This window comes from Chionomys nivalis, chromosome 2, assembly GCF_950005125.1.
Source record: "Chionomys nivalis chromosome 2, mChiNiv1.1, whole genome shotgun sequence".
Lineage (NCBI taxonomy): Eukaryota > Metazoa > Chordata > Mammalia > Rodentia > Cricetidae > Chionomys > Chionomys nivalis.
Window position 1 is genome coordinate 125,844,661 of NC_080087.1, and position 27,389 is coordinate 125,872,049.

Below are 27,389 nucleotides of genomic sequence, written 5' to 3' on the forward strand. Positions count from 1 at the left end.
AAATCTGAACAAAAATATATAGAGAGAGTAGGTGGAGTCAAGGAGACTCCATGTATCTGCTAAAGGACAAAGATGCCAAAATCTTAATGGTAAGCCACAGCCTTGTAATACATAGATTAATAGAAATGGGTTAATTTAAGATGTAATAGCTAGCTAGAAATACCCTGGAGTCATCAGCCAAGATGTTAATATAGTTTCTGTGTCATTATTTGGTTCTTGGAAGTCTGGAAATGAATGAACAGTCTCTGGTTACAACCTCCCTTCATAAAACAGGACAACAATCTAGAAGAGCATTATATGCTGAAATGTGAGTTTTGAGGACTCTTAAGGTAGAGAGATGTAAAAGGTATTAGATGGTGACCTGGTGAAAACTCATGTCATATAAAACTTTCAACAGGTAGAGGCAGGTTCAACAGATAGTGACAGTCATTATGTACTTAGCCTAATCTAAGCAAGATTTCAAAGAAAATGTGTTTTGAAGGTGCATGAGGTTGTGTAACAGTCTTAAAAAGAGGGAGAACTTAGGAGCTCTGGCCTCTATGGAATTCTTGTTAGGTCCTGTTAAACCATCAATACTAAGATGTAGAGTCCATAAATGAATGGGTAAAGTATAGAGTTCAAGAAGTTCAGTTCTGCATTAGGCTGTGTCTGTAATCCCAGAGCCTGGCTTAGTTCCTGTTACATGCTAGCACTTGACCTTTAATTAAATAATTCAACAAATGAGGATGAAGGGGGTATAGAACTTTCAGGGTTGAATTTATGTGATTCAAAGAATATTTTAAAATTATAGAAATGTTAAGAACTGAACAGCTATACAGTTGAATTTTATCATCAGACTTAAATGATCTGGTGAGATGAAACAGCAGATAGAAAGCACTTGCAAAGGCAACGTAAGCTTGATGACCTGAGTTTGATCCTTGCAAGCCATGGTAGAAGGGGAAAACTGTCTCCCAAAAGCTCTCTTCTGAGCTATACTCTCTCTCTCTCTCTCTCTCTCTCTCTCTCTCTCTCTCTCTCTCTCTCTCTCACACACACACACACACACACACACATACACACACATACACTCACTGTGCCACACATGAACCCATACTCATATACACAAAGACTGAAGTGACAACCAGAGAGCCTTTATGGGACTACTTGAAGCTCTGCATATATGTTACAGTTATGTAGCTTGGTCCTCTTATGGAAGTCCTAACAGTGGGAACAGAGGCTGTCTCCAAATCTTTTACTGATTTTTTTGGACCTTACTCTTTATACTGGGTCACCTTGCCCAGCCTTAATACATGTGGAGGTGCTTAGTTTTACTGAAACTTGATTTTCCTCATTTTGCTGATACTCATGGAAGACCTGCCCTTTCCTAAACAGAAATGGAGGTGTAGTGGATTAGGAATTGGGAACAGAGGGGGAGTGGGGGAAAGGGGTTGGGAGGAGAAAAGGGAGGGGAACTTGTGACCAGGATGTAAGTAAATAAATAAATTTAATAAAAAACAACATAGTAATAACAATAATAATAATAACAACTCAAAAATCTTAAAGACTCAAAATATTTAAATAGTAAAGCAGAATTTGGGAAAGTGGCTCAAATGCAAAGTAAAAAATGAATAGACATAATTTCTGACTACCTCTAAAATCAAGAGCCTATATTGGGAAATGCTATACAGACAGGAAGTCAGTTTGTAGTTAGTGTAAGGCATTGGACATAAGGTTGAACAAATTTATGATAATGTTATATGAAGGAAATTTAAAAATATGTATCAACAATGACAAAAAGAGTCATACTTTGGACACTTTCACCATTACATCTGAACTTATAAGTTAAAGAAGCTATGATGAAATTTGTGTCTAAAAACAAGAATAAGCAGCCGGGCGGTGGTGGCGCACGCCTTTAATCCCAGCACTTGGGAGGCAGAGGCAGGCGGATCTCTGTGAGTTCGAGACTAGCCTGGTCTACAAGAGCTAGTTCCAGGACAGGCTCCAAAACCACAGAGAAACCCTGTCTCGAAAAACCAAAAAAAAAAAAAAAAAAAAAAAAACAAAAAAAAAAAAAACAAGAATAAGCAGAATTTATAAAAATAATCTAACATAGAAGAAATATTTCCTGCACTGTTGTGTGGTCACCAGACTGCCAGAGGCTTCTCTAATGCATAGTTCAAGTTCATAGCTGCAGAGAGATGGCTGAATGGCCCATTCTCTCACAACACAGTATATTTGTATAATGCAAGAAATCAGAAAGAAAATGAAAAAACCTGGAATGCTAAGGGGGGTGATTTATAATTTCAGAGAATGTAAGACTGTTTCATAAAGCAATAATACCTCTTAAAATAGAAATATTTCACGTGTCTGTGTAATTTTGAGTGCAGGTTTTATAAACCAAGACATAGACCTACAATTTGGACAGAAGGCTGCACTCCAGATGGGTTACGAAAAGTCATATAGAGACACAATGTTTTATGTGAAAGTGTTTTTATCGCAAGCTGGGATTACAAGTTTTTAATTTATCATGGAAAATATGGGCACAATATTCTTTGACTTGAACAGAACCCTTTGAGTAAATGCTAAATACATTTGAATTAAAGCAATATTTTTCAAAGACATAGAAAATTTTAGGCATCTAAAGTCCTAAAAAAAACTCTTGTGATCACAAGAATCAAAATTGTACAGCTGTATCATACATTACCATTTATCTTTGAGTATTTTGATAAATAACATCACAGGTAAAAGTCACAACCACATGGATTGCCAAGCTTCCATCATATATCCCAATAGAAGATGATCCAGGACTACTAAATTCTATTCACAGGGTCTTATAATGTACTCACAAACAATACAATTAATAATAACTTCCACTAATTAAATATAATTATTGTGTATTACTTAGGGTCATAAGCATTTATAAATACATATATACAAACATTAAGTCATTCTGAAAAAGGGACAAAGTGATTATAGCTGGTGACTCCCTCCAATTGTGGATGAAGAAACTCAGCTACAAAACTTTAGGTTGTCTCCAGTCCACACAGTAGACTGAGGAACAACCAGAATCCATATGTCTTTTTCTATGATATGTGTTAGTCAATGAGCTTTATCATGTCTCACAGGTAGATGGGGTGAAAATATCATTTTAAAGTTGGAAGGGCTTAGAAAGTTTAATGAAAGGATGAGAAGGAAAAGAAAGATAAAACAGAAGCCAAGAATGAGACCATGGGTCTCGAGCTCAGGCACAGAAGGACCTGGGTATTCTGCTTCTGTGGTGGAAACAGGCTTTGTGTGAAGGAGCTCTGTGACAGGTGGGAGACAGAAGTCAACTCATTGTTAAACCAAGAGTGGTACTAAGATTTCTTGACCAAATGAGACAAAAGTTGAACAAAACTTGCTGGCCCAATAAATTGAGAGAATCTGTGTTAGACTAAGAATCTCATAATGTACACAAGAACCCAAATGATTGAATCTGTAGTTTTAACACCAAATTATATTATTAATGCAAACCCTATAATACCGAGGGACCATCAAGGTGGCTGGCCTGGGGGACCTGGGACAAAGGAAGTATCTACAGGGACAGGGCTGAACTCTATAGAAAGGCTATTTAAATAAAATTGGAGAGCAGAAGAGGGGAAAACTAGAAAGTAGAATTCCGTTTTTTATAAAAAGCTCTCTCTGTCTCTGTCTCGTTCTGTATCAGTCTCTCTCTGTCTCTCTGTGTATGCACATGTATTACAGTGAATAACTATGGCCTTACATATGCTAGATTCTACCAATAGCTGTCTTAAAATCAATATTTCCCAAGTATTTACAGATTTATATGCCAAAATGACATGTCAAGCAAAGGAAGAAAACAGTAAGAATATAATTCAGCAACAAAAAGGCTAAGCTAAAGCAAACTTAGTATTTATTAAATATATACTGCCAGCAATTATGTGGAAATATATATAGATCAGAAAATTTTATAGGAAATGAAAAAAATCAGAAAAGTCCTATTTTTATAAGACTGCATTATATAATTACATAAAAATTACACTACATTAGCAGAACAAAACAATTGGAAGATAAAAGAAAAATAACAATGTAACAACAAGTTTAGAATTAACTAAAATAAGGGATTTGTACTGAATTATTGAATACAGTTGAAGCCATTAGTGGAAATTTCATGTTTTGTGGGAAAAATTATTGTTTATTTATATCTGCGAATGTGCATATGTGTGTAAGCACCTGCAGACACCAGGAGAAAGTGTGAGTCACAGTGTCTGGGGCTGGACTTCCAGGTGGGCATCAGCCACCCAGTGTGGGTGCTGCAACCTGCACAAGGCTTTCTGAAAAAACATTCTTCTGTCTGGGCCATACATACATATATTTTAAAGGACTTAAAATTTAAAAAATGAGATATTCAATTGAATACATGCTTTTCTAGAAAGAAACAATTCAATCACAACAGAAATTTATGAATACTTAAAATTAATCTCAGTTAATAAATATAAAACAGGCCAACAAAATTAAAATTGGATCTTCCTACAAGAGATACAGACAGGTAACTTGGAATCTTTGTCAAAAGGGGACTAAAAGAAAAAGTTGCAAGGGAAAAAGTCATAGTCAGCAACATTGGGGTACTAAAGAGGAATCCTGAGGCAGTGCAGGAGTGTTGGGAGGAGAGACCATAGGTCAATGCTAGGTGTATCCTCAGCGATTGCCCACCTCTTTGAGATTTGGGACAGTGTTTCTCACTGAACCCTCTGGGACACTCGTTATAATCTCTACAGAGAGCTGCTTATCTGCATCCCCAGTCTGAGATTCCAATCATATGCAGCCATGTTTGCAGTTTCCATGATGCTGGGCCTAAAACTCAGATCTTCTTCCTTGCAGATCAAGTGTGAACTGACTAATCCGTCTTCCAGCTAAGTAGAACCATTTTAAAACATGGCAGACACTAAAGAAACAGTCTAAATGCTACAAGTATGTGATGCTAATTGTGAATTCTTCAGGAAAACTGAGTTTTTAAACAAAAATAAATTTAAATCAGCTTACAATATGGCGAAAAACTGTAATAAATATAACAAAGTCATTATACATATACAAAAGTCATCAAGAGAAAAATATTAAACCAGTAATAACAAAGGAACCAAAAACCTGCTGTTTAAATGAAAGGTAGACAAAAGAAAGGACTGACAGATATCTGAAGCTCTTTTTAAGGTTAATTAATGCTATGTTTGTGTATATGCAACTGCATGCGTGTATATGTGAGCTATGTGAGTGTCTAGTGTCCTTGGAGGCCAGAAGAGAGTATCATATCACCAAAATTGGACTTACAGGCAGCTGTGAGCTGTCATATGGGAGCTGGGACCTGAAACCAGTCTAGGAAAGGGCAATAAGTACTCTTAACAGCGCCTGGAATTCTTGGTATATATAGATAATAGCAATAAGCAGTTGTGCTCCTACCTACATGTAATATCTTTCAAGATCTCTCAATGGATGCCATAAGCCTTGGAGTATTGAACTTCACTGTATAAATATTTCCTATGTACCCATATCTGGGTTTTAAAAAGTTTCATTTATAAATTAGGAATTTTGATTGTTTTTGTTTTGTCATTGTTGTTTTCTTTTTTTTTTTATTAAAGATTTCTGCCTTCTCCCGCCACCACCTCCCATTTCCCCCCTCCCCATCAAGTCCCCCTCCTTCATCATCCCTAAGAGTAATCCGGGTTCCCTGCCCTGTGGGAAGTCCAAGGACCACCCACCTCCATCCAGGTCTAGTAAGGTGAGCATCCAAACTGCCTAGGCTCCCACAAAGCCAGTACATGCAGTAGGATCAAAAACCCAGTGCCATTGTTCTTGAGTTCTGCTATGAACATAGTTGAGCATATACTTTTGAAAGATTAACAATGATCACTACTGTGGTTAATCTTAATTCTCAACTCTATTGGATATGGAGCCAACTAGATTTTATTCTGAATACCAGTGGAATAGGACGGTTGTCTTAGTTAGGGTCACTATTTCTGTGATGAAACACCACGACCAAAATCAACTTGGAGATGAAAGAGTTTATTTCACTCACAGTTCCATATAACATTTCATCATCAAAAATGGTGAAGGGAGGTACCTGAAGGCAGGAGCCAATGAGGCCATGGAAGGTTGCTTCTTACTGGCTTGCTCAGCCTGCTTTCTTACAGAATCCAAGACCACCAGTCCAGGCATGCCAACACCCATGATCAGATGACCCCTCCTCTATCAATCACTAATTACAAAATGTCCTATGGACTTGTGTACATCTTGATCTTATGGAGGTATCTTCTTAATTGACGTTCCCACCTCTCAGATGACCTCAACTTATATCAAGTTGACATAAAATTATCCAGCACAGGGCCCTTCCAGCAGCAGCTGTCTCTTTAGAAAAAGGGCTACAAACACCCATATGGCATGCAGCACCTGCCTCTGCTTCTTGCTGATGAGTGCTCCATCCTGTTGTAATATTGCTGCTGCCATTCTCCACTGACATCTGAACCGAGACCCCGTGCCCTACCAACATGGTCTGAAGACCTGTGACTCTACAGGACTCTTCCAAGCCTTCAGTATTAACTTGGGATTTCCTTCAGCTTTGTAAGCTGAGCAGCCACCAGGTTCTCACCCTCTGAGTCTACAGATAGCCATTGTTGTACTACTTAGACTATATCACAAAAGTCAACCTGATAAATCCTCATTTGTAATATATATTCACTCTATCAGTCCCATTCTAGAGAACCCTGACAATGCACACACCAGCAATAAAACAGAACAATTAGAACAACATACTTTAATATGAGTTGTGTGAGAGTGGATGCTCTCTCATCTTTCTCCCTCTCAAATGTAGTATTTTTACACTGAAGTTGACTACAGAGAAGTAAAGTCATGAAAAGTGACTAGAAAGAAAGGAGTGAGAGATGCCATCTAATTAAGCTAGCTCAAATATTACTGATTTTTATGGATGAGATCCAGGTGGCATGGCTTCTAAGATGATGTTCTTTCTGGTGGCTGTGAAGCTGTCATCTCCGGTCTTGAGAGGGACTTTCTTTTATTTCCTACACTGGGGATGGATTCCCTCCAATATCCATTCTTTTACTGGGACATAAAATAATGTCTGGGCAAATCTGACTCAAATAGCATAAGTAACAATACTTTTTATAGTTTCCAAACTCACATTGAGATAAACTCCTTTCTCTCTGATTAGAAGCTTTCAGGGCACATATAATTAACATGTACACAAATTATCCTTCTTCTATATTCAGGTATTCCATGGCAAAGGTAGAATTTGTGTTTTGCTTTCAGCATAATTCCAGTGTCATCTGACTTTGATCCTATATGAAGTCTATTTTTGTGAGCCAATGAGTATCCTACTTTGACTGAACTTTATAGGAGTTTGGAATTTTTATTTAAAACATGCCATATTTTTGGTATCATTGATTTTTAGTGATAGTATTAATATTGAAAAATGCAGGAAGAATTGCATTTGCTGTCGGGTCACTAATTAATAGATAAAATAAAGAGATTTTATTACCATCAAATCTGCTAAGTATTATTTGTAGCATTATACCATCAGGCACAATCTCATTGGACAGACGAAGAAAATGAAAAGTGGCATGGCACCACTTCCCTAAAATTACCTAGTTGGAATGATTTGAAACTTCAGTTCAGTTAGACATTGAGAGCGTATATACATTGGTTCATTTTATTACTGTGTTATTCTACTATGGAATAACATGTTATAAATGCTTAGGAGCATTAAAAATATTCTCTCATTAGAATATATGTATATTAGAGTCAATATCTCAAAAAATATTATCATATATATTTTCTTCACATTATTATTTATAGTATTAAAATATAAGAAAATAATTGCTGAGAGAAAATTCACACATGTACATGTACATATGAAAAATACATGAATATAGACATGTCCATATTGACATAGTCAAATATTTTAACTATCATAATAGCATTATTAAAATTATTATTGTGAGAAAAATGTAGAGAAGTCAATCACAAAAACAGTAATCTAAGTTATCTGTATTTTATTTTATGATATACAAGAAAAAACAGACATTGAAAAGAATATGGTAGGAACTCAAACTGAAATGCTTGTTTTAAGCATTAGACTGATTAACTGCAACTTTATTTGTGTTTTGGAAATGGAGATTTTTGTGTTACTATGTTTTAGTGTTATGAGTATTTTCAAATAAGCACTGAAATCAAACTTTGTATATGAAGCTCATCAGGTGACCTCATTTTCTTTCCCTAAGATTCTTCTTGTAAAGCAGACAGGAACACAGGGTCATCAAGCAAATGGTAGGAACAGAAACCACAGAAACATCAGCTGCATTCAATGTGTGGAGGTAATGACCTGTGGCTCGGAATTAAGGTATAAGCATAAGAAAATGTTTAGGATCATTAGGGGGAAAATTAGTATTTCAAACATTTTTAGTACTGATACATTAGCATGTGTCTTAGGACAAGCCTATGCAGCATTAAACAATAGCTCATTATACAAATCTACTGGTACCCAATGGTACAGATACAGCAACTGAGTACAGAATTAAAATGGAGAGAGAAGGTAAAATTTGGGAACTTCAAGGAACACAAGACTAAAGAAGGAAATGTAAAGGGTAGGTAAACCTGCTGTTTTTTTAAAAAGTACTTTCTTAGCCAATTATTAGACATTAATGAATATATAGTAATTCATGTGCATGTGGAGGCTGCAAAACTAAAAAAAAATCTAGTAACTATACAATAAAGAAGTACAAAATTGCATAATTTTCTATAAATTTAAAGTGAAGTTCATTTCATCCAGCCTTTCACCTATACAACTAAGACTCATACTTCTTGATTACATGAAAAAAATCAAGGCTTAAATTGTGTCATATAGTTTGCCTAATCCCCTATTTTTAGTCAAAACAAAGGCCATGAACTCACTTCATGGTTATCTGACCCAGGTAGCCAAACTGAAGCTCTGAATATGGCAAACATTTTACATTGACTGAGATAGTTAGGGGAGTGAAGCTCCTGAAATACCATTTCAGCACTTAAAGGGCATGTTCTGTCATTGAGGTAGAACATGGTGAAACAGATAATGAAGCTACCAGAATACCAGCAAGGGTGTGTTCGCAAAGAACAAATTGCACAAGCTAGGGTGTAAGTGTCTAAGTCAGAGAGATACTAAAATCTGTGGAGACAATGAACTTAGGGCAACAAGTATGTCCTCAGCCTTGTTCCCCTCACTTGGTGTGAGGGGGAAGAGACAGCATAGCTATGAGGCCTCAGTCACCTTACAGTTGATGACTAGAGACAGCCAGGCAAGGACGACAGAGGAATTGAATGCCAGAATAAGTTCTGAGCTGTTCAAACACAAACTGACCATCTAGTCAAGAGTGCAGGATCTCTTCTAAGTGGGTCGTACTACCATTAGGTTCATCAGACAAATGTAGCCTTCTGTAAACGATAATATTTTGGATGAATTAAAACATGAACAAATATCAGAGAAAAGAAGAGAGAGGATGACATCATTTATTGTGAAAATGGCATAATGCCAGATCACAAATCAGAAATTACACATTATTCCACCAAAAATGTAATGAATTGATGATGAGGTTAACAACATATAAAAATCTTGCGTTTTTGGAGCATATATGAAGGAATGATAATTTGATATGTATGAGAAAATGTTGTTAGGAACTTCAAACATAAATCTGAGTATCTGAGTGAGAACTTTGAAGGCAAAATCCTTCAGGAAGGTAAGTTGGTTATGTCAAATGTCAATTTCTGTGATGTCTGTACAAATGAACACTGTCTTCCTGTGTTTTTATTCATTGGTCTTAAGTCTTAAGAAGACTTAATTGCATGAAATGTATCTGTGCCAGTAGAAAAACCATGATTCCTCACACAAATATACAGCATCCTAGGTGTTGGGCTGTAGTGGTGGATATTCAGGAGTGAGCATAGCAGCCACAAGTCCCTGTTCCATCAAGGGCAAATATTTCTGGTGAGGACCATAGGTTAAGATAGGTTAATGATAGTTAACAACAAAGAATATTTTGAAGATTGTAGGCAAGGAATAATCTGCTCGAAGAGTGAGAATGCAGCCTTTGAGAAAAGAGCCAGATGGTTCGTGGGCTCAAGATGTGTGCACATGTGGGCACAGACAATGACCCAATCAGAGGGGAACAGAAGATTAAGGCACCTGGGAAAAGAGAGCAAAGAAAGGAAACAGGCCTGTGTTCCTAAGCTCCTGTTCTTCAAAGTCCTTGATACATAGGAACTCAGGGAGGAAAACAAACAACCAAAGCTTAACTGACAATGTGTGTTAAGTGGACTCAAAAAGGCTTATATTTGGAGATCAACTGGAGACTACAGGAGTCCTCACTAACTAAGTCTAGATTGTTGGGGTCAGAGAGAGGTATTCTTAGGATTTCAGTTAAAACTTATACATCTAAGTCTACATTTTCAGTTCTGTTTCCACTCTACAGAATCCCTCATTTCAGTCTCTTATTACCTTATACAAGGACCTTGAGGCCAAGTTTCCTGCCTTCAATCTTGTATCTTTGTTGGCCATTCTTACAGTGAAACTTTTTAATTAGTAGTCCTTTGATTTTACCAACAGAGGTGAGCAGCGTGCAGTGGACTGGGACTAGGAATTCTGACAAATAGTTCCTTGGACACCACCTTATCCTCAGCATGGAAACATGAGTCCATAAAACCAGCAGTTCTATTGCTCACGAACTGCTCTCCACTATTGCACTAAAGGCAAAGTACTAGTTTTCCCATACAACTCAAACTTGAGACCCTTTGGCTTGTCTCCTTCCTGCTTATTATTACCCAATTCCCTTACATGTTAACACTGCTTGCTGTTTCTGAAATACTCTCTCTCTCTCTCTCTCTCTCTCTCTCTCTCTCTCTCTCTCTCTCTCTCTCTCTCTGTCTCTCTCTCTCTGTCTCTCTCTCTCTCTCATACACACACACTCACACATACTTATTCACAGACACATTTCTGCTTAATCCCTTGGCAGCCTGGAATGTTCATTTCCTGTCTTCTTGCTTTATAGCTATTAAATATGTCTATAGCTTTGTTCCAACACACCTCCTGAAAGTCCTCTGGGTTATATATTATATTCCTCCTCTTGCTTTCAGAAACAGAGGCACAAACATTAGAAAGCAAATTAATTTTCTTTTTGGTGTGCAACTCTGTCTTTTCCTACTAGTCCAACATTGTCAAAAATGTATCTTGTGAGTAATTTTTTTAAAAAAGTAACCATAGCAACCAAGAAAAGGAATTTTTAGTTTAATTTTAATTAGCCATAATTAACATTTCTTCCTGAAGTTGGTATCACATTAGAGTTTTCAAATTAAAGACGTTTCTATCTTTGTAAAATGTGATTTTAGACGGAACTTCGTTAGACCATATGTATACTGTTTGAGGTTTATATACTAGCAAAATATTTGAACAAATAGAAGAATAAGTGAGTAACTCAAATCTGTGCCTGGGCAATCAAAGCAAACTTTCCAACTTTCTTCTGACTGTGAACAAATTCTGTCACAATTATACCAGGCATTGCTATTGATCATTTTTTTTAAGAACTTACATTTTTAGAATAGTTTTCCTAAGAAGGTACTCTGCAGGCTATGGAAAGAGAAACCTGGAAAGTAACGAAGCTACAAAAGCCTCCACCTACAGTATGTCCTGTCTGAAGGATGTGCCGGGGTAATGATGATGCAGAACATGTGGGCATGACCAATAGCTGTTGATTTTAACTTAAGACCCATCACTGGAGAGGCAGCCTGTGTGTTATACTTCCTGGTGGATCAGGAACTGGAGACCTAGGATAGAGCCAGATATGACAGGCAAAGAAACAAACAAATAAGATTCCTGATGATTTTCTGCAATACCTATAGCGAGTCATTAATAGAGATACATTCTCTAGCAGCTGATATGAGCGGGTAAAGAGCTCCACACTCAGAGATTATGCATAGAGAGTCTAAATTGAAGGTCTCTATCAGCTCCCTTCCCTAAATGATAAGGGAATAGATGAGGGAGAGAAAAGGCTGGAGCCAGAGGAGATGGAGGACACCAGGAACACGTGGCCCACCAAATCAACTAAGGCAGGCTCATGTGGACTCACAAAGGTTGAAATGGCAAGCATAGGGCCTGCGAGGGTCTGCACAGATCCTTTGCACACATGCTACGGCTGTTTGCTTCTTGAGAGACCCCTAACAATGGGAGCGGGTCTACCTTTGACTCTTTTGCCTCTTCTTGAGGCTCTTTTCCTCCTACTGGGTTACCTTGTCCAGTCTTGATATGAGGGCTTTTGCCTGACCTTATTGTATCCTTTGTTGTCCTCTTTAAGTGCTGTGTCTTGGAGACCTGCTCTTTTCTGAAGAGGAACCAGATGAGGAGTGGATCTGGGGGAGTAAGGGGACATCCAGAAGAAGTAAAAGGAGTTGAAACTGTGATTGGGATGTATTGTAAGAGAGAAGAATCTATTTTCAATTTAAAAAGTTTTATAGAAAAAGAATAGTTTTCAGTTTACAAAAAGATAAATGGAAGATCTCCTGTGTATTCCCAGCCTCTTTAACAATCTAAGGACTCCCAGTATGAACACCTCCCATCAGAGTGCTACCCATGTACTTGGTCAACCTACATTGGCACACCAGTCATCAAAGTTCATAGTATCACTATGATTCCATCATACTGCTCTCTATTTTGTAGATTAGTACAAAGGTAAACATGTATATCAATATAATACCACTTAGAACATTAATCTTTCCTTAAAAACAAAAGTTGTCCATGTTTTACCTATAGTACTTTTATGTTATGAGTGTTAAATAAAATGGAGACAGTGCTCTGATAGGATTTGGGGAAGAAACACAGAAAATGTACTGTAGAATTAGTGGATTCTGAAGGTGAAGGAGAGAAAAGGTTTTCATAAAACTTGCGGGTATTTTGAAGTCATAATCTCATTCAGATAGAAATAGAAACTCCTAGCATGGAATATGAAAATATGCATTTTTGCCTTTGGCAATAAATCTCTTTGTATAGCACCAAAGAGCAATGTTTTAACTCTCAGCAGAGTTCATTTCATCTTTATCATCATTACTGGCATTATAGCAGACATCTGTGGACATCCTTGCCATGTTGCCTCATGGTATTGCCTTCTGGTGGAAAATGTTGGTTTCAGCAATCTTTTATGGTGCATTTACATAGTGTCTTAGTTATTTTTCTATTATTCTGGGGAGACACCATGACCAAGACTACTTATACAAGAAAGTATTTAATTAGGGGCTTGCTTATAGTTTCAGACTATTAGTTCATGATCATCATGGTGGAGAACATGGCTGCAAGCCCACATGACACTGGAGCTGAAAGCTCACATCTGATTCTCAAGTTGCAGGCAGAGAAAAGAGCAAGAGTAGACTAGTAATGAGCTTTGGAAAGCTCGAGGCCACTGCAAGTGTCACATCTCCCCCAACAAGTTCAAACCTCTTAATCCTTCCTAAACAGTTCCAGAAACTAAGTAGATTGGATGATCAAACATTCAAATACTTGAGCTTACAGAGGCCATTCTCATTCAAACCACCATACATCGGGACAGTTTATGTTGTCCAAGTAGAGAAGTAAGATTTCTAGTATAAGAAGTAATAAAGCAAAAATATATATAGTACAAACTAAAGCTTGGTGTTCTATACCTCAAAAGCTTGGTTGAATTTCTTAGTTCTGCATTACAATATAAGTTAGTGGAAAGATTTCACTTTTGTTGTTGAGTCTACTACTAAGTATTGGTTCATAAACTCTCAGACATCAAAAAAGACTAGATTTTATTTGTTTGTTTGTTTGTTTGTTTGTTGTGATTTTATCAAGTATCTTTGTGTAGGCAACACTGTCCAGGAATTCTAGATTTTCCTGGAATTATCTATTAGTATACATACTATCCAGCATCAATCTTTATCTTTATTAGGAGGAAGGATTACCTGTAGTTTTTTTAATATGCTAAAATCATTTCAATTACCCAACTTATGTTAAGATTAATTACTCAAAAGCAAGTCACAAAGTATTACCAACCAGGCACACCTTTTTACATAAAAGTAATCATTTAAAGAAAAAAATGTAAATGATTTAGAAGTCTGCATCAGACAGCATGGGACAATAAACTTTATGAGAGAGGAAACGATGAGGTGACAGTGCTGGGACAACATCTGGGGAAAAAATGAAAGGCAGGAAGGCAGGACACAGCAGACTGGGGTGGGAGGTCCTTCTGTATATCTGTTGCTTTTATTGGTTAATAAAGAAGCTGCTTTAGGCCAATGGCTTAATAGAATATAGCCAGGCTGGAGAGTAGGAGAAGGCAGGAAGAAGCCATGTATCACCACCCAGGACAGATACCTCTGCTGGAGCCTGCCAAAACTTTATCAGTAGGCCACGACCTCATGGAGATGCACAGATTAATGGAGATGGGTTAGTTTAGGACCTAAGAGCAAGCTAGAAATATGCTTAAATGATTTGGTCAAGCAGTGATTTAATTAATATAGTTTCTGTGTGGTTATTTTGGCTCTGGGAAGCCTCTCCTAATAGCAGACTTCTCAGTGTGGACCTGAAGTTGGGAGTACCTAAGAGTGGCCTTCTATAGAGCAAAGAATGTGATTCGGTATATGCACACAAGGAATCTACCTAGGGCTCGGAAAGGACCAACTGAAAAGGATGGGAGGGATCAGAAGGGAAACTGCTCGCACAGCCCTGCCTACAATGCTGCCTTTCCAGCAGCAAACTGAAAACCTTCAGGATCTAGTCAGTCATTGGATTGACTAGATTACTAAAATGTCTCCGGCTCCTGAAGGGAAGAAGTTATTTGCCCTTGACTGAGCATTCCCCTGTCCCACCCACCTGATTAACACTAGAAATAGATCTGGAAGCACTCATGGCTTCTAGGTACTGTGACAGCACTTCAGAAAAAGTAATCAATATTTTAGGAATACAAATTTATGTATCATTCAGAACGATCAAGTTAATGAGTTTTTGAACTATTATGGAATATCTATATTATAAATATGAGAATATAGGGGCTGCTCTTAATTTGCATGTCTGGCAACCAATTACTAGGACAACAGTCTCAGTTGGAAAGAGTTCAAAGTCAATACAAAATCAAGTATAGAGTAGATTAATATGAAAATCAGACGAGATGTTCTTATTCTTAACTTTGTGACTAATTTTGATGAATGCTATTTTTTAATTTGTGTACATTGAAGAGAAGGAGCAAGGGAGGATCGGAACTCCAGAAGAGTTTAGACTTTTTTCAAAGTGTTTTTATGCCTTTTCCTATTAAACTCGGAAATGGAAGATTTAACTCAAATATCCTAATAGCTCTCCAAGCCCATCATACAGCAATCACACCACACATTTCATAGTTGCTGTGGCATCGACTGTGTAACTCCTATATTTTATACAAACAGACATATATACATACACAGAATGTATTTTCCCAAGATGTTTACAACTGAGAGATTTTTTAACTCTCTGTTTTCTTCTAAAAGTTATCTTTAAATAAAAGACTGCTGTTGCATAGATTTACATTTGAGTGGAGCCTGTGCTGTCCCCTCCTATTTCCCTAAACATTACCCGATGATGGGGTATCCAACTTCAGACTTGAGAACATTCAGATGTTTTGAAATATCAGTTAGCAACATGCTAAAATGCTTTGATCCATTTGATCCAAGTGCTTTAGCTGATCTTTTTGGAACATTTGATTCCATAGTGCTATTAGTCCTGTGTTAATATGAGCTGACCAAAGAAACCTAAACATACTTTGAAAAGGTGTGGAAATTTTTTTTTAAAGGGATTCAGTAAATATGATTAGTCATTCATTAATTATTGATCATTCAACCATTCCCTGCTGAAACTGCCAGGTTATAGGGTGTGGAAAGGAAAAGAACTGAATATACAATTGGGAAGGAATGAAACACGGCTTAGAACACATGGAGTAGAAGTGAGGAGTCATCTTGTGGACGCTAAAGAACAATCCTCCCAAGCAAGGTGGTTGCTACCCTGGAACTTTATGTTTTCAGCAGGCTTATACATAAAATAGTTATGTGAAGAAGATCTGATAATGCAGCTGAGAAGTTCCACTATGCTTTCTTTCCAAACTCTCTTCATCCAAGAATGAATAAATATTCTATTTGTTAACCTGTAACTCAGCTCACTTCCCCTCTGCTCCAGCTCTTTCCATTACCAAATCAGGAAATGAAGCATTCCTTTTGAGGCTCGAAATAAATAGCATGTGATTTTGTTGGAGCAGTTTTTGCATAAATTTACATAAGAAACTGACGATCTTTGTACCCCCTGAAGAGTAAAAGCTAGCCACCCTTGGTACTACACTTGAAATAGTATACCAGGGATGACAATTTTAATGACGCAGGCACTTAAATTCATTAGTCTGTTGTCTTTTATCAAGGGAGGAAGCCAGTCCGTTTATATTCTCAGAGTAATGAAGGGGGAAGGCGGGGAATGGCAACACAATGGGAAGAGCACAGATTTCTGTTGCAGTCCCCAGATGACAGAGGGACTTGGGATCTTGGATGATCATGGTAGCAGCAGAATTAGCAGGAAAATGTAGAATTCCATAAAAGTAGACAAATCTCTTTCCAGCTTGGAAAAAGATAGATATGATTATTTTTATTTCCCTAATATAATTCTACAAACATAGTGAGATCCTTATGAAATATGTGTGAAATGTGTAACTTATTTTAATAATTTCATGTTAGTCATTTAAGGACTCAAACATAAATAACTTAAGTAATAGATGTTTTTATACTTCCTGTAGAAATAAAGGATTGTCTAGCAAAATAGGAGCAATCTTAGTAGCTTTGCACTTTGACCACTGCTAACAGACATGAAGAGCAGACCGCACAGACTCTGCTAGACCCAGTTTATTTATTGCAAGGTGATCCAAGGTGTTACTCTTCCTGGCAAAAGTCACTTGTCAAGTGGCCCATTATTATTGCTTAATACAGTATTCACCGTAGTAACGCTGCAGGGGTCACCTTTAACACATCCACTTTCTAATATGTGTATAAGAGTCACATGAATTCAGAGTACTTCCCTGTACACACAGGATGATTCAAGAACTAGGTTTGTTCCATCATAATGTTTGTATTTGTGAGGCTCATGTTAATGAGCATGTGACATCCGCCAAAAAAAATTTTCTAAAATCCACCTCTATTAATAAAAATCAGATTAGAAAATAAAACTTTATATTTAAATGAAATTCATAGCATTTATAAATACTATTTATATTTTATCTAAGTTATGTTTCTGATTTATTTTTATATTGTGCATTTGTTATATTCGTTTTTTGACAATTAAATTTTCTAAGAACTTGATTATTAAGCTGTATTTTTCTATTTGTGATTTCTAATTAAAATTTCTTTTGTATTTATTGATTTATTTATTTTGTGTGTGGGGGATTTCAGAGTCCAATATATTTCATGGTGCTGGTGACATAGGTGTCAGAGTACAGCTTATAGGAGACCAGTGGCTCTCTTTTCCATGTTGGACCCAGGGATTGTACTCAGATCCTCAGGCTTGGTATCCAGCACCTTTACCTACCAAGCCTTGAGCCTGGCCCTGTCACCTGCAATCTTAATAAAATAGAGTTTTGTTTGGTTTTCACAAGTAAGATATCGATATATGTTGAATGTGCAGCTATTTATCTCTGAAATACTCTTTTGAGACAGCAAGGTTATATTCTTGGAATTGTATGGATTTTATTTATGGATTATTTTTACTGTCTTTATATGACTCAATGGTGAAATAATCTGTATTCCACAATTTAATTACTTGGTTCCTTTCACAGTTCTATTTCAATATATAAATTGAAAACAATTCTTAAAATAACAAAATTCCCCAGTCTAAGAAAATACTTAGTATCAAGCCCAATAAAAAAGGAATTGATTAGTTTATTATTTTATTTTTTTTCCCAGTTCAGGTGGAGAAACCACCAGCCATGTCAGTCAAAAACAAAGGTTCTGATGTGTAACACTCTAAGCAGCAAGACAGGACTGTCCTCTTCTGCTAGAATAGAACACACAAACAAGAAAGAACCTTAAACACCCTCGGAAACACAGACTAGGAAGATGCTTGAGTGTGCTGACCCAGCTGATAAACAGGACAGCTGGCATGCCAGATCAATACCCAGAATCAAGACGAGCCTCTCCTGGGTCGTTCCCTTATAGTTTTAAGCATTTTCTCCAAAGGCTCATCTTTGTTATACAATTAAATCCCTTCTCCAGAAAGGGCAGGCTCTGTTGGGGGTGCGGCATGTTAGCTACCAGTCACTTATTAAAGTGTGGATTCGGTAGGTCACATTCACTGGAGAACATACAATTAAGTGAGGAAAATTACATTAAGGGAGATAATCAAGTGTTCTTGTAATTATGCTATGAGTAAATTGGTGCGACAATTCTTTTTGCTCTAATTATATGATTTGGGGACAACGTAGGATGCATTTAGCATCACCCTTATACAGAAACTAATCTCTTAAGAGAGCCTGTGCTCTTAACATACCTGTACTTTTCACGTCTTTAAATGAAATGTGAGACTAAACACAGTCATGAGAGATGTTTGATTTTATATTGGTATTTTGATGTTTTCAGAGCATTTTTGGACAGTGAAACTATTAACTAGGACTCCTTTGTATTAGAAGATCAGCTCATTAAAGATCTAAGGATTCTGAAGAAAGGATTTCTCTCAATAAAGAAAAAACATAGTTTAAACATTTTTGGTGCCTCTTTCAATTTAGTCATGAGGAGGCTACAAAGCATATTGAAACATAAAATAAAAAAAAGAATATAAATGTAATCATGCCACAGCAAACATTATTCATCTTTTTAATTGTCCTTTGAATTCTAACCTATATTGACTTTTTGATACTTGCTAATCAACCAATATTTATTGATTAGTTTCTATAACAAGAATCCTGCCAAAATCTTTGGCCTTAAAATATTAAGATATTACACAAATAATATAGTATAGCTATTATAACCAAGTCATACTGTATAAGCAAACATTTTCATAACCACAGAATATACTCTGGGGCTAATTTTAGGTGGCCAGCATTACTGTGTTTAACCAATAACCTCAGCCCAAGTTGCCAGTTATCTGTCTGTCAGTTGTCCATCTTTTGACGTAATTGAGTTCAGTGCATGTGTTCTGGTCTTGCTACTCCCTCTCGTCAAGATGCTGCCACACTGGGAACTTGGCCTTGGGGCATCTGCTTGAGGTTTTTTTTTTTCCTTCTGCTATTCTTTGCATGTTTTCCCTAGATACCATCTCTCACAGGGTGCCTCTGTTAGTCTAGTACCAACTTTCTACCCATTACTTGTTTTTACACTGGTTTATTTGTGATAGACAGCACTTACTAAATACACCGTTTGCATTCTTCCTCTGGTTCTTATAGGGATACAAGGCCCATAAAGGCAATCTTGGTTTTTACTGCTGAACTTGAACCTGCACTGATAGCAGTACCCAGGACAGTAGGTACTAAGTGAGCGTTTGATAAGCATGAACTACCTATTGAACTTTTGCTCTAAATGCTCAAGGGCGGAGTCATTATAAATAGAAAACCAAGCCTTATAGCCAAAGTAAAAATATCAAAATCACAAAGTTTCAGAATTTCATGTCCCTTTTAAGAAAATAATATCTATATAGAATCTCCACTATTTACAGATAGGAACTATTGAGGAGGTTGTATGATATAATCTTAAATGCACTTTTTTTGCTATTTTTTTTTTTTGGTGTGATATTTCTAAGAACAGAGCAATGTGGAGTAGAAAAAATTCTTTTATTTTCTAGATAATTTTTGAATGTCTGGGTATACAAACTCTTCATTTGTTTAGCTTTCATTTCTTATTATAAATTATTTTCCTTGTAGATGATTAGGGAAAAACTTTATTTAATAAAATACTTAGTTAAAATTGTGTTAGATAAATTTAAAAAATATTTATATTTTGGAGTATGTAGGAACACTGAAATCGTTAAAGTATTAAGTAAAATAAGATGACATGTTTTCAAGTCTGTTGTTTTCCAGTTTCCCTAGATGGACAGAATCTGATGTACTGTTTCTCAGCACACATAAATTTTGACTTACGTATCATGAAGGTTTGGGAGTAAATACTGACTGGTATCAAGCTAGAGTGCTAAAGAAGCAATGTTTGTAGTTTATAAACGCAACCTGATGTCAGTGTCCTACTGAGGATCAGTGGTTGCATGAACTAACTAGTTTGCATTTTATATAAAATATCAAGATATTGAAACTACATAAATTTTGACTCCATTTGGATCAGTTAGAACACACACATGCACACATACACAAATACACTCATGTGTGCACATGCACGCACACCAGGAAATTTGTTTTTTATTGTTAAAATAAAGTGAGGATAATTATTTTATGTAGGCAAGGAAACATAATTGTTCATAAGTGATTTTAAATAAAGTACAACCAAATTAATGCATATATGTCCACATAGAGGCCACTTAGGAAAATACCCAACTTTTTCAGGTAACATTTGAACTTCTATTTAAAAAGGTTGATGTGTATGTACATGTGAGTTGAATGTCCAAAGAGGCCAGCAGGAAACATCAGATCCCTTGAAGTTATAGCTATCGCTGGTGTGAGCTACTCATTGTGGTACTGGGACCTGAACTTGTGTCTCTTGCAAGAGTAAGTAAAGCTATTTACCATGAATCTTCTCTCAAAAAATTAAACTCTAACTAATAATTACATGACATATTCCAATATGAAAGAGACAAAATATTCTATTGAACATATTCATTTTAATAGTTGCATAATTGATTTAGAATAATTTTAGTATTATTATTTTGTTAAAGTGCAAACTATATATTGTCGTTTTATATTTATGTTATTTATAATATACTTAGTAAACATGTTTTTGTCTTTTGTATGGAAAGTCAGAGTCAGAAAGGTGCTAGGTTTGAGGCATAACTGCAACTGTGAACTCCCCATGCTACAAGGGTACAGTTTCAGTCTTAGAGAGGTCGTGGGAGTTCTGGGAAAACTAGTTCAAAGCAGACACGAAAATGAAAGTGTAGGGAATTGGAAAATAATTTAGGTGCAGGGACAAGGCAATAGTTCAGTCAGTAAAAAGCTTGCCGTACAAGCATGAGAAAATTCCTTTGATCCTTAGTATCCATGGAAGATACTGAGAGTGGTTGGTACCAGTTTTAATCTCACCAGTGGGCAGGTAGAGACAAGAGGATCCCGGGGGCTCAAAGAGCTGCCATAATTGGTGAGTTCCATCTCTAAGTGAGAGGTGTTGCTTTAAAGACAAGGTAGAGGGCTGTTGCGAATGACATTCTTGCCTGCATAGGATAACCTCTTGCCTGCATAGGAATACAGACGTGCTCACGTGCACGCACACACACACAACACCATTAAGTGTTATGGATTTTGAAAAACAAATTTTAGCAAATATAAACAAATGCTTCTAAAGGAAAATCTAGAAGACATTAGCAAAAAAATAATATTTACAGAACAATGCCATAAGTTTTAGTTGAATTGTATGAAGGCAATTCACACAAAACACAGCACCTCTCGAAAACATACCAAAAGCACACAAATCTACACATAGATGCATGTAAACACTCAAATGGATTATATTAAAGATATCAAAACTCAAAAGGAAAAAAAAGTCAAACATTATCTTCAAAAGATCAGTTTGTTTTATGGAGAATAGTCTCCTTTTCATTAATAGTGCCAGGAGAAAAATATTAACACTGAAATGTCAAAGGAATAATGGAATTATCAGATATGCAAAATCTCAGCATTTTACTTTCACCCAGAGAACATTTTTCAGCAAAGAAAAAGAAAATGGAAACCTGAAGGAAAGGGGTGTGGCCAACTGTAACCAAAGAATTAAGAGCATGCAATGATATGTATAATAAGCACCAACAGTTTGCATGATCAGTTCCTAGGATTGACTAAAATACAGATAAAATAATCAAAGAAGTAGAAAGAAGCCCATTTACACTGTGAAGCACATGAAGGAATAACATCCCCAGATCCCAGGGAGATGTGTGGTTGGACCTCCGTTCTCGGTTGCCTCGGGTAGATGCTACTCATGTGCTCCACGACTGCTGCCTTGACTCTTCCCTTAAATCATACTTTCTGCTTATGTTTTCAGAAATAACCACCACCTTCCTTTCAAAACACTTTCATGTTTCTTTAAAAATATTTCATTACAGAATACTTTACAAGTAGATTTTAAATAAATATCAACTTAAGGGAGAAATCAGTCAGAAATGAAGACATTAGAACTTTCTTAAATAATAATGTAAATTTTAAATGATGTAAAATTTAACTCCCATAGTTTTCAGAGCCATATGCCAATTGTTTCTGTAAATGTTTTCAAGGCTGTTGGCATTGACTGTTAAACTTGTGATGTCTGCTTACTAATATCAAACTGCAAAATTTCCCTGAAACTGTGTTTGTGTAAACAGTCAAATGCAACTTTACCTATTAATGTAACATCAATGCTTTCCCTAGAGGCATCAAGCAATTAGCAAGGCTAATACAAAATTAAAATCTGTTTCTTGTATGTGTATGCCGTGTATAACACGACTGTTATCACTACCTTGACTGATACTTGCCTGGGCATTAACACTGTCACTGTGCTTTGTGCTCTGGACTGACTCTCTATCCCAACCTCCTGATGTTCCTCAGCAGATGTGTTACAGAAGATGTGATTGCCAAACAATTAACACTGGTGATCATAAATGTCACCTACAGATGTGAGCCATCATAACAAAACACCAGTTCCTAATACTTAATAAATTCTCTTACAAGAGCTAATGAGTGGGAGCTTCCAGAAAGACTTTGAGATACTGGAGTGGACGGTGATGAAGCCGTCCTTCCTTTTTCCTGTAAGCAGCAGCTGTAAGCAGGAACAGGTTACTCACTTTGACTTTGGATGTGGACTTCATATCCTCTAACCCTTTGAAACACATACAGTTAATGTGTGTCTGCTAGGATGGCCAGTTCTGCAAATCTAATTTTGGAATTTCCATATTTATTCATTTTACTGTTCATAATATTGAGCGGTGTGTCGTTTTCACCATGATATTACTCACCGAAATAAAAAAAAGCCAGACTTAAGAAATACAAAATTACCTTATTTCAGCTTCCATTTAATTTTCCTTGAGCATGAGAAGGCTTAATAAAGTTTTAGCATAAATATTCTATATCATGTAGCACATGGTGCTTAACTATCTCCATATTCTGTTAGAAATAAAATTTTACTTGGTATCTAAGACCAATTTATAATATAATATTTTCCAACTAATTGGCTCACTACAGTCAATTAAATGGAATGTTCCTTACAGAGACAAATCTGTAACAATCTAATTGTGGTAGCACCCATCATTAAAACTCTTGGGAGTGGCAAGCACAACCGCAGAGTTTCAGTTGGAATTTCCTCAGAAGATCTAATTTTTAGTGAGTGTTTTTTTCTTCTTTCTTAAAGAATAATATGAACAGGGCAGTAACAGAATTTTGACTATGCTGTCATTTTGAAGTTGGGAGTGAACAATATATCAGGTTTCCTTTTCAGCTAATTGGAAAAGAGGAGGAATATAGAATTAGGACTTTTCACTCTACTGGGAACTTAGAGATGAATTAAGATGTTAGATATAATTAAATCATGGAGTTTAAGGAACTTGAGATGTCATCTATCTAGTAAAACTGCTTTCATCTGAGAAGGTACAAACGTAAATCATGCTCCTATAATTATTATCTGAACCCCTTTAAAGACATCGTCAATTAGTTTAGCAATTCAATGCAATGCTGTGCCATCCTTTTATCTGAGTATATCTAGCCACAAATAAAATGCTCTCTTCCCAGCTTATATGTATTAAACTGAAAAAAAAATCTATTTTCCCCCCACTGTTATTTTCTACATTTCCATCATTCCACTTGTACTTTCGTTTAAAATTTTGCATTTAAGGGTGAATCCTTCAGACATCGTGACACTATGGAGGGAAGAGAATTATATGTCTTTGAGGCCAGTCAGAGCTTCAATATCAGTTCAGACAGCTTGAGCTACATAGCAGCACTTTGATTCTAAGAACCAAGGCAAGCAAGGTTGTTTGTGTGGTCCATGCAAGACCGGGAGTCAGTCCCCAGAACTGCAAAGTTAATGCACCGTCTGTCTCAGTCTGTCTCATTCACATTCTGAAGCCCATGCTGGGCAAAAGGCCTGAGGAAAGTGGTTAGGAAGAGCTGTACTCTAAAGCCTTTCTCTTCCTTCCCCTTCTCTCTTGCTACTTCTCTCTCTCTCTCTCTCTCTCTCTCTCTCTCTCTCTCTCTCTCTCTCTCTCTCTCGTTGTACACATTTCCCTAATATTTACAATTAATTCTCCATTTGTTGTCCTCACCTTACTAAGTTTTCATTTTACCTTAAAAATGAGTTTCATTAAAGTTAATTTTGACATGTGCAGAGTTGTATGGATTTATTGGGAGAATTTCACTCACCCTAGATGTGAAGGTAGCATCATTGATGGAATGCATGTGACCATACAGAGACTGCTCACATTTACCCTAGGAGATAAAGTAGAGAAGATTTGATTTAAACAATGTTGAGTTCATTTTCAAAACTGTATTCTTATGATGGAAAAAATAAGAGACGTTAAATCAGGTATTATTCAAAACAATCAAGGCAGGGCTTGCTCCAGGTTTCACAGTGTGGATCTTTGGGCTGGTCATCTACTCTTCCTGCTTTGGACCATTGAGCTGGTAGGGAACTCTATCTGTGAGTCCAGTGGTGATCTGTTAGCAGCATAGCCTCTCCAGCATCACTTGGGCTGGGGATGTTGATCTCTCTTTTAAAATTATAAGACCAGGATGAAACTTCACATTTCAAAGCACAGTTTTAATATTATTATTATATTATTAAATACTATAGAACATGTGTGATGGTATTTTACACAGTAAGACTTTATTTATTTTGTGATATACAGGCAGACATATATCCACTCACCTTACTGCTTCTAAAATGTAGCTAAAATTAAATATTAAAATCTCCAAGCTTGAGTTTAGATGTTTTAGGAAAGATGGACCCATAACATGCTGCAGTGAGAAAGTTATATGTGGAACCTTGCATCTGAAAACTGAGGTTCAGAAGAAAGTCTTGACTATATTTGAAAAGAAACATCTTTAAACAGAGGGAAGATTACAACTGAACTATTATTTGGCTATTCTTGTTGTGAACATTGCAATTCAGGTTTCACTGAATAATTTATTCAACAATTAATTCCCGAATAACCAATATTGGTTGGCATAATTCTAGGTGTGTGCCTCCTATGTTATAAAATGAAACACACTCTTGTGCTTCTGAACTGGAAGGAGAGGAGACAGCTATTTTATTAAAAAGGCAGAGAGTGCATTAGCAGGTGATAAGAAAACAACAAACCAGGTAAAAGATAGCATTAGTTTGGGACTGGAACATATTGGGGCTGAGAAAATGACAGCAATGTGTGCCCCTTTAGTATGCTGGGGACAAGACAGGGTCTCAGAATCTGGAAAACTCCCCTTCCCTATTTTCCCTTCCTTCCTCTTCCAAGTGTGAGAGGAGCCCTCTCTGAAGCTCCTTTATCTCACTGAAGAATGTCTCCCCTCCCCCACGCACAAAAATGCCATATTCTTAGACCTTTCTCCAAATTTCATTATCCAAGGAAACTGGAATGACAGGAAGGAAGGGGAATGACATCATATTAAGGAAGCTTCTCTTACAAGTTCTTTGCGGCTTTCCAGCTCCAGGATCCTGTGTCACCCCCTGTCTTCTTGGGGCCAATCAATTTCCCTAAAAGCCATTGCCAGTCTTTAAAAATTGTTCCAGCACCTACTTTCTTCTTTCCTACAAAGATGGTATTTAGCCCCATCCAGCTGTCCTTCTTTAAGCTTCCTGCACAAATGGACAGCTTAATAACTTTCTATGGTTTCTCCTGTTAAAATGTCTGTATTGGGTCCATTTAGCAAACCTTCAGTGTGCACAAGGGAAATTCCTCTTATTGCTATAAGGAGCTACTGGCAAATGTGATTAAACAGAGTGGCCCATTTGGCTTTACAGAAAAGTAAAGCCTAAACAAAGCCTGAAGTTACTAGTGCAGTCAAAGCAGATCTCTGCTTTGACCAGTGTTCCTCAGACAATGAAAAACCAGAGGAAAAGTTCTCAGGTGTGGAGACTGCAGGCAGGTTTCTGGAAAAACAAGAAAGGTCAGGGTAACTGGGTGGAGACCAATAAGAGATGATTAGGTCTATTATCAGTCACTACCTTGAAGTCTTAAAGACTGAAGAGGGAGAAAAGCTACAAAGTAAGATAAAAGGCAAATTCCCCAGTTTTCTTTCAATGTTACTGGTCATTTCTGGTACTTTCCTAAATGAGGCAATCTTGCAAGCCCTTTGTCAGTAAGCTGCATTTAGAACTTACGGCTGCCGTTGTGTTCAGCAGTTTCATATTCCAGTGTCTCTTTACAGAATCAATACATGCTACTAATCTATGTCCACAGGATCCGGAATTTCTCCACATAAACTTGGAGTTCATAAAAGAGTACACAGAAGCGAGCACATAGTCTCTGAGCATCTGCTCCCCTCCCCTTGTTGCTCTGATCCCAGTTTCTTAATGCTGTTGCCCTTTAAACCAACCATGCCAAGGACCACAAATCATCTCAATTCCCAAAGCAGAAATAAATTACTCACAAAGCTAAACAGGTCGAGTATGAGACGTTATAATCACTACTATGTTTATTTATTGATGTTTCGGTTCCATTTTCTTTGAGAATGACCATAGGGTAATACAATATTATATCTGCATGATGAATGTTAAACGGTTACAAAGTTTTACATTGAATATTTATCTTTTAACATTTTTTCACCGATAAAGTTTTGCTTTTTGTCTGCTTCCAACTTGAGAATCCCTGAATTATTTGATTAATTGGTATGGAAAATGTACTTCCTGGATTCAGTTCCCGAGTGCCAAGTTTTAATTCAAAGGAGAGTCTCAGAGGCTCCCTTGAACAGCCCTGGAAGTACCAGTTATAATGGAGATGCTGACTGACTACATTTGCGTTGCTATAACAAAAGCTGACTAGAAGATAAATGTTTCATGAATTAAGAAAAGTTTAAAAAAAAATTTCTACTGAGCTTTGTTCCCAAGATAAAAGTGAATCTACTCTTTTTGAGGTAGAGATAATATGTGGGTTACTAATAATTTATTCTGCAAATAGCCTTAATCAAAAACAATATCCAGACTGATACATTGAAATGTGGAGTAAGTTCTCTGATGAGTTCTTGTCAAAATTGTTTTTGTTCAAA

General features: G+C 36.7%; 1 protein-coding gene across 1 annotated transcript in view; it reads right to left on the bottom strand.

Annotated features, from left to right (window-relative positions):
- Positions 1–27,389, bottom strand: part of Spag16 (sperm associated antigen 16) — a 931,645-nt gene that overhangs the window by 238,389 nt on the left and 665,867 nt on the right. Inside the window, exon 15 of the mRNA XM_057761301.1 lies at positions 24,552–24,617. Within this exon, the coding sequence (XP_057617284.1) occupies positions 24,552–24,617 (66 nt within the window). The remainder of the gene's footprint in view (positions 1–24,551; positions 24,618–27,389) is intronic.